General features: G+C 43.5%; 1 protein-coding gene across 2 annotated transcripts in view; it reads right to left on the minus strand.

Moving 5' to 3' along the window:
* ARHGAP30 (Rho GTPase activating protein 30) overlaps positions 1-18,651 on the minus strand; it is a 208,628-nt gene that overhangs the window by 71,153 nt on the left and 118,824 nt on the right. For both annotated transcript variants that reach the window (XM_078671607.1, XM_078671606.1), the window contains exons 2-4: positions 17,978-18,080; positions 7,078-7,222; positions 6,723-6,805 (exon numbers count right to left, since the gene is read on the minus strand). In XM_078671607.1, coding sequence (XP_078527733.1) covers positions 6,723-6,805; positions 7,078-7,222; positions 17,978-18,080 — 331 coding nt within the window. The remainder of the gene's footprint in view (positions 1-6,722; positions 6,806-7,077; positions 7,223-17,977; positions 18,081-18,651) is intronic.

Consider the following 18,651-nt stretch of genomic DNA (forward strand, 5'->3'; position numbering starts at 1 on the left):
TCCTCTTCTGAACCAACAGATAACTCACACCTAACCAAAGGCTCAAAAGTCCTGTTACGGTCGCCTGCTATCACAATTTTATTACCAATGGAAAATGTATCAAGGAAGTTGGACAAGGCAGTTATAACATCAGATAGACCACCTTTAGCACTTCTAACATATACATTGTATATATCAAGTGCCCCCACTGTAGCACCAGTTACCCTGATCAGCTGGATATCGTTATGGCTAGTCTCTATAGTTTTAATGGTAAGTTTGAGGGTCTGTCGAACCCAGATTGTAAGACCCCCCATTGGTCTACCTTTTGACCCCTTTATTGCTGGTACAGAGAAATTTAGATCACCTTGCATAAAAACAGGTTCACAGGCCCAAGTCTCTTGGAATAAACAGACATCATATAAATTGACAAAGCCAAGCCAGACCCCACAATCTAATTTAGAGCTCAGCCCAGCCAAATTCCAAGAAATTAAATTTCCCACCCCTGACGGGCACTGATCCGCTGTATGGGCTGCTGGGTTTATCTGGTCTGCAACACTTGTAAGGATCAATTGATCATCATCATTCACATTACCATAGACAGGCAAGGCACATAGGTTCTGGTCTATTTCCGGTAGTAGCAAAGGGCTTTCACCCCCAGGGAGTCAATCACAGGCATCCAGATTGGAGAGGGACGCGTACCTGTTCTCAAGGTCTAGACCCCATTCAGTGGGTTTGACAGCACAACTCCCCTTAACAGAAACCACATTCCATTTAGTTCTTAATGTGCACCGATTGGGCCCCTTCCCTCTTCGGTAATAGAAGAAGTCTAGGGTAAGTGGAATAATTTCAGCGGATCTTCGTTGTGGTGGTAGGAGGTTGGGCAGTATGGTAATTAAGACCTCAGGGTCTGAAAGGTTCAAGATGACACAATCACCGCTAAATTTTTTTGGACTGCTTCCAATCCACTCCACCCGCCTGGCCGTGACTAATTCCTTTGCTAGCTGTTGCCTACCCCTGGGAGTGATCACCATATTATTAGTTAGCCAGTGTAGGGCCTTGGACATTAATGATGTAGAGGATTCGTCCTGACCAGAGGCCAATTTAGGGACATTAGCCAAAACAAGGATTAGGGGAGAAGCCTCAACAATAAGCTCAACTGATTCTTGCTCAGATCCTTGTGCCAGGGGGACAACTGGAGGGAGTACAGCCCCATGGCCACCTTCTACCTCAACTAACTGTGGTGCCTCAAGATGATTAGTCAACGTACCTACACCTCCACCATCCTCGGATCTAGGGATTACCATCTTTAATTCAGCCCTGTTCACAACCTCTTCAGGCAGTTTCTCTAATTTTTCCAGAGTTTTGCTCAAAAGGCCTCCTAGTCGATTAACCTCGTTAGTAAGCTTATCAATCCTGCTAACCAACGGCTTTACAATTCCCTTGATCTTTATATCTATCAAACCCACCAATTTCTCAAATTGCTCGTTGGTTAAAGACATGGAAGCATCATCTATTGACCCAGCTTCCTCAACCACAGTGTTACTGACTGGAGAGGCAGGCTTCTTCCGACTTGATCGGAGCCCGCCACGCTTTGGTTGGCCCCTCCTAGCCCCTTTAACTCCTCTAGTAACTCGTGGTACAGGCGCTGGAGAAGGGGACTTTTCTTCTTGTAGATGTATTTCTATCTCTTCTTCACTGTCACTAACTTCCATTACACGGTTTGTTTGGTCCACAGTATTGTTACCATCAGGGTCAATTAGTACAGTAGAGCAATTACCAATATCTGTGTCAGGAGATTGGGCTGGGTCTGGTGCTGGGACAGTAGGTGAGGGTAATTTAGGAGGTGAACCCACCCCAAGTGAGGATCTCCTCTCACTATTAATTTTTAGCAACCACCTGGACTAGATAGTTGTCCATTGTATTCTTAATCGGAGATAGCTTTCTACTGGGCATAGCGCACTAATACAGTAATCGTTTAGGAGCTATGTGCAGACTGAAACCCAACGTGACCCAATACCAATAACCCACCAGCAACTTAGCCTCTTATCGTACACAGTTAGGGAAAAGGGTGTCCAGAGGCGACCTTTAACAATGAGAAAGTCTCACCTAACCTTTAGAGTTACGGGCAGAATAACTGACCCAGTCCAGTCTCTGACAGTCTCGGACTGTCGCAGACTGTCCGCCCTTAGTCCGGGCTTCGTCCGGCGCGTCCCGCGCGCGTCCTCGCGGGACGAAGGCTCTGTCGGATCTTTAAGCGCCTCCTGGCGCGCTCATCGCAACCGTCGACGCTGACCCCAAAGGCTGCTGGGGGTTGTGGTCCGGCCGGCGGAGCCAAGCCCGGCCGGTCGGATTTAGAGCAGGAATGTCAGAAATTGCGGAGCCAAGCCCGGCCCCAGTTCAGGAGCCCAGGATGAAAAACGAAGCTGCAGGTATGAGGAAGACAGGGGACTCACCCCCTGTCGGAGCTTTAAGCGCCTCCTGGCGCGCTCGTCGCAACCGTCGACGCTGACCCCAAAGGCTGCTGGGGGTTGTGGTCCGGCCGGCGGAGCCAAGCCCGGCCGGTCGGATTTAGAGCAGGAATGTCAGAAATTGCGGAGCCAAGCCCGGCCACAGTTCAGGAGCCCAGGATGAAAAACGAAGCTGCAGGTATGAGGAAGACAGGGGACTCACCCCCTGTCGGAGCTTTAAGCGCCTCCTGGCGCGCTCCTCGCAACCGTCGACGCTGACCCCAAAGGCTGCTGGGGGTTGTGGTCCGGCCGGCGGAGCCAAGCCCGGCCGGTCGGATTTAGAGCAGGAATGTCAGAAATTGCGGAGCCAAGCGCGGCCACAGTTCAGGAGCCCAGGATGAAAAACGAAGCTGCAGGTATGAGGAAGACAGGGGACTCACCCCCTGTCGGAGCTTTAAGCGCCTCCTGGCGCGCTCGTCGCAACCGTCGACGCTGACCCCAAAGGCTGCTGGGGGTTGTGGTCCGGCCGGCGGAGCCAAGCCCGGCCGGTCGGATTTAGAGCAGGAATGTCAGAAATTGCGGAGCCAAGCCCGGCCACAGTTCAGGAGCCCAGGATGAAAAACGAAGCTGCAGGTATGAGGAAGACAGGGGACTCACCCCCTGTCGGAGCTTTAAGCGCCTCTTGGCGCGCTCGTCGCAACCGTCGACGCTGACCCCAAAGGCTGCTGGGGGTTGTGGTCCGGCCGGCGGAGCCAAGCCCGGCCGGTCGGATTTAGAGCAGGAATGTCAGAAATTGAGGAGCCAAGCCCGGCCACAGTTCAGGAGCCCATGATGAAAAACGAAGCTGCAGCTATGAGGAAGACAGGGGACTCACCCCCTGTCGGAGCTTTAAGCGCCTCCTGGCGCGCTCATCGCAACCGTCGACGCTGACCCGAAAGGCTGCTGGGGGTTGTGGTCCGGCCGGCGGAGCCAAGCCCGGCCGGTCGGATTTAGAGCAGGAATGTCAGAAATTGCGGAGCCAAGCGCGGCCACAGTTCAGGAACCCAGGATGAAAAACGAAGCTGCAGGTACGAGGAAGACAGGGGACTCACCCCCTGTCGGAGCTTTAAGCGCCTCCTGGCGCGCTCGTCGCAACCGTCGACGCTGACACCAAAGGCTGCTGGGGGTTGTGGTCCGGTCGGCGGAGCCAAGCCCGGCCGGTCGGATTTAGAGCAGGAATGTCAGAAATTGCGGAGCCAAGCCCGGCCACAGTTCAGGAGCCCAGGATGAAAAATGAAGCTGCAGGTATGAGGAAGACAGGGGACTCACCCCCTGTCGGAGCTTTAAGCGCCTCCTGGCGCGCTCGTCGCAACCGTCGACGCTGACCCCAAAGGCTGCTGGGGGTTGTGGTCCGCCAAGCCCGGCCGGTCGGATTTAGAGCAGGAATGTCAGAAATTGCGGAGCCAAGCCCGGCCACAGTTCAGGAGCCCAGGATGAAAAACGAAGCTGCAGGTATGAGGAACCTTAGTCTATGTGCTAGAAAATCAGAACGGCAGCAACAGACCACCTTGATACATTTGCATTCTCTAGAGCAGAGTTCCATTAAGGGGGTCAGAGGGGGGACGTAGTCACAGCACCAAGGGAGGGTGGGAGGGAAACAGGGGTATGGAGGAAAGGCAAATCAGAGGATCGTCAAGGGGGAAAAGAGGGAAAAGGGTAAAGGACAAGGGAATGGACAAGATGGCGGGTCAGGGTCCAGAGAAAAGCGGCCGAGAACAGCAGCAAAATGGCGGGCAGGACAAAAGCAGAGAAGTCCATGAGAGTGACCCAGTGAGTTCTTAAGCTGCAACAGAGTCAAGGGAAACCGTTGGGTGTGGTGAGCAAACAAAAATGAGATCAGTGGATTCATGTTGGGCAAACAAAAATGAGATCAGTGGAGTGCTTTCATATATGATTTTAGGTGGTTGTGCTATGGGATGTTCAATATCAGGCTTGCCTTGTCTACGGCACACATTATACATAATTTCAAGACTTAGGAGCTTATTACGAGTCTGGCGGTCCACGAACCGCCAGACTCACAGGGGTAGTCTTCCAGACCACTGCAACTGCCAGGAATCAGAGATCCCTGGCAATAGTGTGGCGGTCTAGAGGCCGCAGTATGCTTGGTGGGGCTGCTGCAGTCCCACCAAGTATATTATGAGTTTCCTCACTGCCAAACATTTCATGGCGGTACGCCCACCACGAAAAGTGTGGCAATGAGGAAACTAAGGAGGCCTGAAGGGCCTCCTGTGCCTCACACCATGTGGATGCAAACAAGAGTGCACAACATTTGCCCCCCCGCCCCCTGTGCATGCACACCAGTACCTGAATGGCATGGACTGCAGCAGTCCATGCCGTTCAGGTACTGCCTACATCTGCAAACCAATCAGGGTCCTGGTTTTAATTAACATAGCCCCTCTCCATGGCGTGTGCATTACCAGATGGGACTATGTCGCAGGCTGATACTTAAGAGAAACGCACGCCTGCGTGTTGACGGCACAGGCACCTGCCTAAATCCTCTTTAATGCTCAGTACGGGCAGAGAAAGAGATCCCACATACTAAACGATTTCGACTTTCCCGGTGCGGCACAGAGATCCCCCCATCTCAACCTAAGAGACTAATATATCGGATGAAATAATTTTGCGCCATCTCTTTGGATTACAGTATCCTTATACCCATAATATCAGTTTATAGACAGATTCAGCATATCAACCAGTCAGATAGACTATATGCTCAGCTCCCAGTCATAAGGATTCATACCAAACAAGTCTCAAAGCCGAAACGTGTAGGACACAACTTATTCTAGCCACGACCCTTATAATTCTGTTCTTTTCGACTGAAATAGGTGCCATACCCTATTTGATGACACAAAATCCTCATATGGAAAAAGTCCTAAATAATCCTAGCATTGACTAGACGCCACTCGTAATGAAAATAATGGACAAACCTTGTTTTGCCTAAAGTATAACAAATGCTCAGAATCTCTATATAAATCTGTATCAAATTTATGATAAGGTAGACAGTGGATGAATGTGGGAGTATGCCTGAAATGAATGTAGTAAGAATTATTACAGAAATATACCAATTTAGTGGTATGCATTGAATTAAATAAGAATTTTTGCATTTGTTTATAATGTATTGGTATTGATTTTTAACAAAAAAATAAAAAAATAAAAAATAGTTAATACTGTTGAATAAATAAAAAATATTTTTGATAATGATTAGCATCTGGTCAATGATATATTGATATTGAAATTTTCAAGGTCCACTTTGTATTGAATTTCCTAAAGATTTTCACACATATGATACTGCCTTTGATATTCCCATTGCAGAGCCGATTTCATAGGCAACGTCCTAGGAACACCTACGAGACCAGGAGAAAACTCCTGATCTGGCGTGCAGTTCCTACATGGGTTTGGCAGTGCGAGAGCGAGGCAATTCCACTCCCGCAATGCCAGATTCATAATAAGGCCCTTACTCAGTGGCGTAACGAACCTTGAGGGGGCCCTCCTGCAGGGTACGTGAAGGGGCCCCCTCCGGGCTCAATCTAGAGCCCCCCAGCAGAAGTGCGGTGCTGACGGGGCCCCCTGGAGGGTGAGGGCCCCCCCGCACCGCGGGGGCTGCAGGGGCCTGTGTTATGCCCCTGCCCTTACTTATTCTAAGGTGACATTGTTAGGTGATCACTGCTGAGAGACCTTCCTGATGACACTGTATGCAATACAAGTTGTTTTTCTCTTTAAATTTGCTTTTGGAGCTGCTCCCATTATGTGTTCAAAATTTCAATAAATATATGACTTTTTTCCTTTGACTGAGAACCATCTGGTTTCCCGCCACTTCTGTTATGTTAATTTGTTTCAGATAATAGCCTTCTGAAACCTTCAGGCTATAGCTTATACACAGCCTCCTCATGTCTCTCCCTGTTAGAGATTGAGACGTTGATTTTTCACAATTTTCTTGATTTTGCAGTAGACTAGCACAGATTTAGTATCAATAGAATCGCTCCTTTAAAATATATCTCAGCGTGAGGCACATTTGTTTTGCATCACCTCTTTACATCGCATGATTGATATGACAAATGATGCGTGGTACCAAAATATAATTGTAGATTATACTTTAACATAAATGATGTGTCTAAGTATCATGTACAAAAGTATCAGGCCCTTGGAGTTAAATGGAGAAATCTACACCTTATGGGACAATACTTCAATACTTCTGTGAATGAGATTTAGAACATAATATTTTTGCCACAACCGAAGCTTATCACCACTTGTTATTACCTGTAGTGTGGGGGCGGTAGCTCCTTCAATACTTCCTTGATTTTCACAAGCCGTCCTTCCTCCATCTGGATGGCTACAGCATCCTAGTTTAGAGAAACATGTTGCAAAGAGTAAGCATCCAGGTTCCCATTCTGTTATTTTAATTGAAAATATAGTGTTGAGTTTCCTTCTTAATTAATAATTACTGACTGATAATCCCATCTAAAGCGGATGGCAGGTACAGATTGAAATGATGGTAGGATTGAAATAGACACTTTTCACAGCAAAGGGATAATCTCACTCAAAATCAATGTAATTCTAACGTACAGGTCAGGGCCACCCACTCACAGCTGCTTCAACAGCACTATATACTTACAGCAAATTTGTCATATAGCTGATACGTGAGGAGTGGATTGGGAAGTTCTCTGAAGTAGGCCTTGCATAGGGAGCTCACACAGTGAATATCCTGTAGATAAATCTCCTTATTAAGATCAGGGCTACGTTCCATGTCAAACTCTTGCCTACGAGGTAAGATGTGAAAGTGAGTGGTTATTGATTTACATTTGCATGTCATGTAAATATTATTTATTGCTTCGCATACTTTTAATATCAGCACATGAATATAGAATCATACATATCTACATGCAGTAGGCATGAGAATCTCAAACATACCAGGCATGGAAAATAAAGCAAGATTGTCACTGAAGATGATGTAACAACATTCTTCTCGCTCTTGTTGCCTCTAGAGATTGGTACATTGGCGAAGCATTGCTAGAAATGCCCCAATGGTTGTCTTCCACAAAAGAATCAAATGAACAAGAGGGAAAAGTCAAACAGAATATCCTTGGTTTCCCAAAAGAGAAAATATATTTTTCTTGTACATTAAAAGCTATGAATATTTTTATAGCACTATCATTCAGGTTAGTCACACATTCTGTGGAATTTCAGCACAAATCACCCACCTTTGTTGCATGTCTGAGCCTGGCCATCATCAACCGAGGTCATACTAGCCAACAATGGCCTTTAACATTTGTTTTGCTTTGTTACAACATTGGCACAGGGTCAGACTGATTTGCATATGGCCATGTCTGAACTGGGGCGGCAGAGTGGGCTAAAGAACGGTGATGGATTAAACCCAGATCTGTTGACTGGGTGTGAGTGTTTGATTGGTTCAGATGCTCCGTCCATCACCACCCCCTTTTGTACGGCTTTGTTCGCCATAAGTTGGAAGGGTATGCTCAGACGTGAGTCCCTTGCTCACTTTGCCACTGGATTCAAGCAAGCCGGGCTGAAGACGGCTGAAATGCCAGAAACCGGTCCTAGGAAGCTTGTTTCCTGTCCAGGGAAGGCATGGCCTGGCAGTTCGGGCTGGACTGTTCCCATGAGGCACAGGGTCAGACTGATTTGCATATGGCCATGTCTGAACTGGGGTGGCAGAGTGGGCTAAAGAACGGTGATGGATCAAACCCAGATCTGTTGACTGGGTGTGAGTTTTTGATTGGTTCAGATGCTCCGTCCATCACCACCCCCTTTTGTACCGCTTTTGGCCGCCATAAGAGTGGCAGGGTATGCTCAGACGTGAGTCCCTTGCTCACTTTGCCAATGGATTCAAGCAAGCCTGGCCGAAGACGGCTAAAATGCCAGAAACCGGTCCTAGGAAGCTTGTTTCCGGTCCATGGAAGGCATGGCCTGGCAGTTCGGGCTGGACTGTTCCCATGAGGCACAGGGTCAGACTGATTTGCATATGGCCATGTCTGAACTGGGGTGGCAGAGTGGGCTAAAGAACGGTGATGGATTAAACCCAGATCTGTTGACTGGGTGTGAGTGTTTCATTGGTTCAGATGCTCCGTCCATCACCACCCCCTTTTGTAACGCTTTGTTCGCCATAAATTGGCAGGGTATGCTCAGACGTGAGTCCCTTGCTCACTTTGCCACTGGATTCACGCAAGCCTGGCTGAAGATGGCTGAAATGCCAGAAACCGGTCCTAGGAAGCTTGTTTCCGGTCCAGGGAAGGCATGGCCTGGCAGTTCGGGCTGGACTGTTCCCGTGAGGCACAGGGTCAGACTGATTTGCATATGGCCATGTCTGAACTGGGGTGGGAGAGTGGGCTAAAGAACGGTGATGGATTAAACCCAGATCTGTTGACTGGGTGTGAGTGTTTGATTGGTTCAGATGCTCCGTCCATCACCACCACCTTTTGTACCGCTTTGTTCGCCATAAATTGGCAGGGTATGCTCAGACGTGAGTCCCTTGCTCACTTTGCCACTGGATTCAAGCAAGCCTGGCTGGAGACAGCTGAAATGCCAGAAACCGGTCCTAGGAAGCTTGTTTCCGTTCCAGGGAAGGCATGGCTTGGCAGTTCCGGCTGGACTGTTCCCATGAGGCACAGGGTCAGATTTATTTGCATATGGCCATGTCTGAACTGGGGTGGGAGAGTGGGCTAAAGAACGGTGATGGATTAAACCCAGATCTGTTGACTGGGTGTGAGTGTTTGATTGGTTCAGATGCTCCGTCCATCACCACCCCCTTTTGTACCACTTTGTTCGCCATAAGTTGGCAGGGTATGCTCAGACGTGAGTCCCTTGCTCACTTTGCCATTGGATTCAAGCAAGCCTGGCTGAAGACGGCTGAAATGCCAGAAACCGGTCCTAGGAAGCTTGTTTCCGGTCCAGGGAAGGCATGGCTTGGCAGTTCGGGCTGGACTGTTCCCATGAGGCACAGGGTCAGACTGATTTGCATATGGCCATGTCTGAACTGGGGTGGCAGAGTGGGCTAAAGAACGGTGATGGATTAAACCCAGATCTGTTGACTGGGTGTGAGTGTTTGATTGGTTCAGATGCTCCGTCCATCACCACCCCCTTTTGTACCGCTTTGTTACAACATTGGCCACACAGGAGAATTATATTTAATGATCAACAGGATTATGGAAACCTATTGTTTGCCAAATAGAAATCTGCCCCTATTGCATATAAATGAAAAAAAATGGATTGATGGTTAACTATTGAAAGCCTCTCTGCATTTGAAGAATATCATAGAAGTTGTTTTTGTAGGTTTCTGAGAAACAGTAGGTAGACTCGAGAACTGGGACTTTAAAGCCAAAGCAGCATAAATAGCAATTTTCTGATTGCTCAGTCCGAGATTCCTTTAGATCTATTCTTTGACAACCCTTACATGGATGATGATGGAGTGGGCTAGGATTGAGGTGCATTTACTCCAACTAGGGAAAATGAAACCTAGGGAATGGGAGATGATTTGCTTGCCATAAACACACCCTGGCGGACTATCCCTCTCAAACAATACCATCTCAAACGTAGACGTGCTACACCTGGATTATCTCATAACAAAGTTGAAGCCCTGTTCAGCTCTATGCCACTGCCACCAACAAACCCTCCTACCTCAAACTCCTGGTCGTCCCATCACCAACCGCCCTCCCAGACCACTCCCCACCTCACCTCCATCCAACTCACACAGTCCAAACCAAAAGCTGCAAGCATACTAAACTGCATGCTCCTAAACTGTCAGTCAGCATCAAAGCATGCCACTGAAATAGCAGAAACCATTCTACTTCACAAAATCAACCTATGCTTTCTGACAGAAACTTGGCTAAACTACAAATGGATCTCCTCACCCCATCAGGTTTCTCAAAAATCCATTGCAATCGCAAAGATCGCTCCGGTGGTGGTCTATCAATCTTACACAAAAATGGTCTCCACCTTACTCCCTTCCACACAACTGAATACTCAACCTTTGAATACCTAGGAGAGACTCTTTCCTCTAAAGGCTGAAACCCTTTGCAATTCCACATCATCTTTCACCCTCTAGGTGACAAGCATCAATTCCTAGAAGAATTAATGGACTTCATAACTCAAAAGTCCTTGAAAGATTCCACAGACATCCTCCTGGGAGACCTAAACCTACACCTGAAAGATACCAGTGACACTACCGTACAAGCACTAGACTCCCTCCTAGAAGTGAAAGGTCTCACCCAAAGCTGCAAAAGGTAAACCCACAACAGAAATGTGACCCTTGACGCTATCCTCTCCTACCACAGTGACATATCCTTCCATTCTATCTTTCCCATGGACTGGTCTGATCACCACCTAATTATTTTTGACCTGCATGTCAATCAGGTTATAAAGAAACAATCGAACCCTGTGAGTCTGAAGGGACCTAGGGTATACAATATGTTGTAAGAGACATTGGTCCCCATCAAGTAAGTATTGGTATTATTATACAGAACAACATAATGATCTGCGAAGCTTTACATTCAAAATAGAGAAGTATTTATTTAAACAAACAATTAAACAAAAAAATTATTCAACGAAGTGCAGTGGGTAAAAACAGGATTGGAAATCACCAGATTTAAAAAACCAAAACTCCTCCATTCCTCAACATCCTACAGATGCCTCCACTAAACATTGTGAAGAGTTTGCTAAATTCTTTGCAGTCAAGTTAACAAACTTTGAACTCTCGTTAGACCTCCTCCTCCCATCGCCATCCACTCTCATACCTCCTCACCAATTGAGGTCGATCTCTAGAATTCCAACAGCTCAGAGTACCAAAACCACAGCGTCAATCACCTCCATCCAAAAAACAGAGCAAACTGGTCCGAATTTGCAACCATATCTGAAAAGGAAATCAGGGAAATACTATCATCCTTAAAGCCAACCTCTCTGACCCTCTCCCCTGCTCCCTTGTCAAGAAACTCAGACACATCATCGTATCAACCTGGAAGAATACCATAAACTCTCCTTATCCAGTGGTTGCATGCCTGCTTCCCTTAAACCTGGCCAAATCACCCCTCTTAGCAAGAAGCCTGGCTCCGACCACCTCAATAACTACAGACCCATCACCAGCTTCTTGCTAAAACCATCAAAGTATGCATCCTCTTTCAATTAAACAACCAGATAGAGAAATTCAGCTTACACAACACATTTCAATCTGGATTTAGGAAAAGTTGTACTGCAGAGACCGTAATCCTGTACAACACTGAAGACCTACAAAGATCCCTTGACGGAGGGGATTCCTGACTCCTCATCTTCCTGAACCTCTCACAGGCCTTTGATACTGTCAACCACAACACTCTTCACAACACTCTCGCTTAATAGCTGGCATCAGCGGCACTGCCTTACAATGGTTCTCATCATACCTGTGTGAAAGATCTAACCTAATCAAAATAAACAAGTGCACATTGACAGTAACATCAGTCACCTTAGAAGTCCCCCAAGGGTCAATCCTATCCCCTACCCTCTTTAACTTCTACATGGAACCTCTTGCACAGATCCTGAAATGAGACAAAATTGCCTACCATCTTTATGCAGATGAAACCCAAATCTATATCAAAATGACCTCATGCAAAGACATCCAATATCTCAACAACACTTTCTCCCTGATACACACTCTCAGCGCAGCGGCCAGGCTGATCTCTAGAGAGAGACGATTCGACCACATCACTCCCACTCTAAAGAAACTCAACTGGTTACCAATTGAGGCAAAGAGTCTATGCAAAACAGCCTGTATAACACACACAGCTGTCTATTCCAGAAACCCTACCTACTTCAAATAACAAACTCACTAAAGCTGGCCAAAAACGATGTCTACGAAGCCCGAACATCCTTCTCCTCATCCCTCCCAAATTCAAGAAAACCAAATCCCTCACCCGATCCTTCTCTGGAAACGCCCCAAGAAGTAGGAATGCCCTTCCTAAAGAATGGCATGACAACCAATCCTACCTTCACTTCAGGAAAAGCTGTAAACTCTCGCTTCTCAACAAATTCCTAAACAAATCCAGCACAACTACCTGGCATGACCCACCTAGCACCCCATACAACAAATTCACTGATTACTCTGACCTCGTTCCCAACCCCCTCTGGATACCACTTTCCCACCATATACTTTATTAATATGTACTCCCCACCTGTATCCATCTCCTGTAAATGAGCACTGTGTATCTGCTTCCTGCCCTATATTGTATGACTTCTGAAATTTGCTGTAAAAGATTCACATGTTACTCTTGTAAAGCAGTGTCCTATGGTCATAGCTCATGTAATCAATCTATATGTAATTCTTGTAAAGCGCTGTGATTCCCACTAGTCTAATTTGGCTAGTTTCTTAATAAATACAATAAATAAATAAATGGAGAAGTCTGACCAAAACTCAATACCAGCAACTTTATCAAACTCTAGACCCTGAAAAGCAAACAAAGCATCCAAATCCACCATGCACACAAATCATAAATCAACAGACATAAAAAATGAAAACTAAAGATAAAGGAGGAGTAGCCCATTGGAGTCCTTGGTAGAAGTCCAGAATTTTTCAAATCAATGATATAGTTTTAAGAAATGGCGAGGAAAGACACTGCTCACAAAGCACTAGGGTAAATTGTGATACAGGGTACGAGAGGTCAATCAAAGAGACATAGGAACAACAAATACCTAGAATCCCCTATGAAATTCTTAGGTGACGGATGCTAGACTAACCTACCTGTGAGCAGGTAGCGTACCTTCATTGCCACTATGGATGAAAAACATAAGAAATGTGCGCCAATCCTAACACCAATACATGTGCAAACAAAAGGCAAACAAGTGATACGAAGCCAACAAGTGCATGGCACAGTGATCTCAAAGGAAAACAATAACAAATGTCACATGAGACAGTATCAGATGACACCAACTCAAAGCAATAACAAAATGAATCCTCAGGTGGTTTTAGCTTTTCTATGCTTATATGTAAACCTCAAGTTGTGTGGAGTAACATTCAGTCTCTTAACAGCATTCTTTGAACTTGTACCTAATATCAACCCAGATTATGACTATGTCATCTGTGTACTGGAGTCACATAATCATTTTGTCTAGACAATACAGACAATTTATCTATAATCTTGGATGGAACACTGGAAAAAGTCAAATAATACTTTTAGAGCTCATTAACAATCAGTATAACTTGACATTTATATATGACATTAGCTATTCAAAAATTGCCTTTTTGTGTATTAGCATTCACATGAAAATCAGAAAATGCAGATAACATTAGACATTAAGACAACAGCCACAAGCAGCTTAGTATATGCAGAAAGCTATCACCAGAAAAGTTTGAATTAGAATATGCTATATGGGGAATTCTTCAGACAGAAGAGAAATTAATTGTTCCACTGAGGATGATTTTGAAAAACTTAGTTTGGGAATGTAAAGAAGATTTCAACAAAGAAATTTTCCTGGTTTGCCATCAAAAATGTATTAGCAAAAACAAAAAAAAATTAAAAAAATCAATATCTGTTATTTGGCAAAGCAGAAAGAACAAAATGTGACTTTGAGAAAAAGATCAAATAATAATAACATGTACCAAATAATGGACATACAAGAAATATACTAAGTAAATATTGGCAATTAATTTGTGATGACCCATACATTATAGAAACATTAGTTACAGAACCAACTGTCATATATGGAAAATCGTTAAAATGTATTTTTTTCCATTGTCATTTCACTAAAAAGGGTCCCTAAAATATGATTATAAACTTTCAGACTTTTTAAACAATGCACAATATGTAAGAATGGAACAAAACAAAGACATTTGAATGAACAAACAAATTGCAACAAAGGTGCTTAATTCTGACAGCAGATCAGACATTCATGCTCTGCAGCACCCATGTAGCATGTTACATTTAGGAAAGTGGACTGAGCACACTGGATTGTATACATTCAACTTTAACTAGAAAAGATAGCAAGTAGGTAGCCCAGTAGAGGCTTTAACATAGTAAAAGATTCCTATGTGTTTATTGTACAACTTGCAAAAATTGGATGAAAATGCTGTATTTAATAAATTAACCAGTCATAAAAACTACTAGACCCAAGTTGTGTTGAGACAGAAAAAGGTAAATATGAGATCCAGATTCCCATAAACACATCCCAATATGGAAACTAAGAATGGGCTTATCTTAACTCGTTGAAGTGAAAATATCCTTATGCTTATTTAAAAAATCCATATGTGTGTGAACCAGAAGAATTATCCCCTAAACCCACCTCTTCCAGTGAAAATGCCTCGCTTTAGAAAAGCTAAAAAGACCTAACCAATCAAGGATCTTAGGAAATCATTTTGAAGAAGCAGACATCATCTACTTCCAAATGCATTCCCAGCTCTCTCCAGGGGAAAGGGTAAGATTTTTATTCAGTAGATATTGTGTCTGCAATAAATGTCTGAAACACAGAAGATATTACCAATAAAATAACTCCCAGCCTCAATCATATTTATTCAAGTATATGTTATAGTGTTCTATGATTACATATCACTGACAGCAGGCAACATATATGCACACTATACTAACATTAAGGTCTTCTCAACTTTAGTTCAGACCCAGGAGAGTTTATTGTCATAGAAAAACAAGTCTTGAGGCAATATAGTTGTTTATGTTAGTAACAAATTGGACGTTTAGGACTTTCTAAGTTAAAACAACAAAAAAACCACTGGGAACACTGACCCCAAATTTAAACCTTATCAATGAATACAAAAATAGAAAGTACATCCAAACCTTCATACAAAAGTGAACTGTTGATTCTGTGGTGGATTTTGAGAAATCTATACTAACCTTCCATAATGTAGGCACATCCTTTCTTTTCAAATAAAGCCTAACTCCACTTGCTACCTAGACCTAATTTTGGGATACCAAATTAAAATTGAGAGTGAAAAGCTATCACGCTCCAAGTCTGCTTACCCAAATAGTGTCAATAAATGAGCATAATCAAATTTGTGTTAATTAGGAAACCAATTTCAAACAGAAATAAATGTAAAAAGTATGAAGCACACAGGACATACTGAGTACATCTAACAAAAATCATCAGGCCAGGACGATTCAAGGCCACAGCAGTAAGCATACCCTAGAATCATTAAATGACGAGCACCTTTGGCAAAAAGAACCTAAAATTATCAACTGAAAATAGTCATATGATTAATCAAGTTTTTTTTCCACTCAAGAACTTGTCTTTCAGAAACACAGAACAAGAGTGTTATAGTCCCTAATAATTAAAAGGAAATGTAAGAACACCAGAAAGTCTAGAGTCCACAAATCACACACAAATCATTATAACAACACTTACGAGCTGTTTGATAAGAAGGAATGTATCCCTATTATTCAACATAGATTATAGCCTGACTTGACCAACATACATCACACATTTACAGATTTAAGATCAAAATACACTATTCAATTCTTCTTCACAATCTTAGATCATTAATCTGCTTTCTATCAGGTGGATTAAAAAATCAATGGACAACACAAACAAAGAACTCAATGTACTCATACGTGGCCGATCAAAATGGAGCACATTAATGAATTAAAGAGTGAGGTATGGCTGTGACATGCAAATCTAAGTAATGTGAGCATTTCAGACCAGAATTCAGGGGAGGCAAGGATGCTTTCATAGAACACTTTTGAATATATACCTAATGACATTAAAGGAGCATTAAGCTAGTTTTAACCCAGGCTATCCAAATTAGTCAACAAAAGAAGTGCCTTCAATCTATTTGATTGACTATGTTTTGCCTGTATCTCAAAGGTCCTATAGAAGCGCCTAACTTGCAGAGCAAGCTCTGGATAAACCAATTGTGAATAAACAAATATCGTGATTTAAAAAGCCCAATCTCTACTAGTCACTAAAGGAAGTTTATGGAAGGCAAAAAGCCACTAGAGAAAATGACATACTTGAGTGTAAAGCTAGTTAGGTTGAAATCACACTCGAGCCATATAAAGCAAAAACAGAATCCACCGCAAAGTGCATCATGTGATTCATCAAACGCTTTCTGTCAAGGTCACTCTCGTATCTTAAGTAGACTAGTTAAAACATGTGTAGCAGAACTCTGGCTCTCAAATCAATCCACAAGGGTTACAACAAAGAGACTTGGAAAAGCTGTGTCTAACAACAGAGATGTGCTAGCAAGACTGAAAGATGAATGCACCTATTAACTACAAGGCCAACAATACTACAAAGTAGTCATGAACTAGGCAGTAAAATACACTCATCTACAAAACAATAACTTAAACAATATTTCATCTGTTGAGTTGATAAAATCTAAGGCAAAAATGAAAGCTAAAGCAAGATAATGGATGAAACCGGTAAAGAGTTGGACAACGATGATTAGCTAGTCAATGCCATAGGTCAAAAAACGATTTAAGGAGAATATGCTACTGAGGACAACTAAAGGGACAAATCAAATAGGTACCCACAGGGTGATTCCATAAAGAGAAATTTATATATGCAGAATTCCTCCCAGATGTTAAGTGTTGGCACTGGAGAACTCTGAACAGCAAATAGCCTTTGTCTTGGTGAAAGCAAAGCTCTGGAAAACATGGCTCAGAAGAAGAGTTTGTACGAAGTAAAAGGTCAATGTGAAAAAAGATAAAGCTCCACGTAATAACTATATCACACCCTCTACAATTGCCATTGCCACAGAGAGCATACAAGGAAAGTGATCAAAAGAGTGATTTAAAGAAAGAAAACAAAAAACAATTATTAAAATACTAGTATGATTCCAAGAAGCTCAGTAACTGATACAACAACAGATATTCCTTCAAACATGTGCAACATCTCTTCTGCACATACAATACTATAGGCTGAAAATTAACTGAAATCTATTCCCTGGCCAGAAGACATAGAAGGTAGACTGCAAATCAAACCTTTAATGTGCTACCTGCCCAGATTAAGAAAATAAGAATATAATAGTGATTGTACGGCTAAGGAAAGAAGGCCACTGGATTGTCCATTTGGGGAGAACAGCCATAAAGAGGACATTCAAGACACAACCAAATCCTGCCTATCCTCACATTAGAGTTAGTCCCAATTCCATTGTGAAAGCCTCCATTTGATTGCCCAATTGGCTTATCCAACTGCAACACTTTCCATATACCTCCTTCATATAGTCCCATATGAATTAGGTTGAAGGAAGGTCAAGAAAATAGTAGTGTGACCGAACCATCATTTATAAGTGAATAATGTTGCCATGGAACTCAACTGAGAACAACGGGGATAAGCTTCTGACCAACATTAAGTATTTTATCCATCCTATACCTACAATTGCTGGTGGAAAATGTATTTTGTTAAGGTTCTTTTAAATTACATCGAAAGAAAATCCAAACTCCACCTCAAACTCTACTTGGTCTTTTATACAGACGGGTTAGGTTTTCTCTGTCTAAATAGAAGTTCCCCTCACTAGGTTTTTCCAAGAACCTCTGAGTCTACCCAACAAAAATTACAAAAGTATGTTACTTAGTCATGAACCTTACCTTAGCTTTTGGATGTTGGAGGAGATTCCCGAAAGTCTGTAAATACCGTCCACTATCCCATGTTGCTCGACAAATTCTGTGCAGCTTTTTAAAACCTGAGGAACTGAAGTAAGATTGCCTCTGTTACCAGACAAAAATACACAACTCCATTGTGTATTAAAATTTCAAAGCATGTATATACCAAACCAGGTAAATAGAGCATAGGCATTTAAGTGGTTCATGATATTTATCCAAAACAGATTTTTACTATTACCTTCTCAAATACCATCAAAATAAGTTTCTTGCAAACTCTTCATGGGTTCCAAGGCACACTCCACAATACTTCTAAACAAACCAGCTTCTATTTAAATGGTTACCATCAAAATTTCGCAGGGAATGGATATAGTGAAGAGCAATTGAAGAATAATTTAGTGCTGACAAAATACTTCATAAATATGACTATGACGAAAGAGATTAATAAGTTCTAACAGAGAGGAAACTGGTTAAGCTACTTGATCAGTCAGGAAATGTAATGTTGGTGAGTGGAGCAGTTATGTTGACTCCCGTTTCAGGTGAGCAAAACACTTTGCAGGGACTTGCTTGTAGGTTAGCGTGTGTGAAAGATGGTGGCTTACATGCGCTGTATGATAATGTCCTCCAGCCCCCCACTTAAACAGTCTGTCCAAGTTTCCAAA

This window comes from Lissotriton helveticus, chromosome 12, assembly GCF_964261635.1.
Source record: "Lissotriton helveticus chromosome 12, aLisHel1.1, whole genome shotgun sequence".
NCBI classification, from domain to species: Eukaryota; Metazoa; Chordata; class Amphibia; order Caudata; family Salamandridae; genus Lissotriton; species Lissotriton helveticus.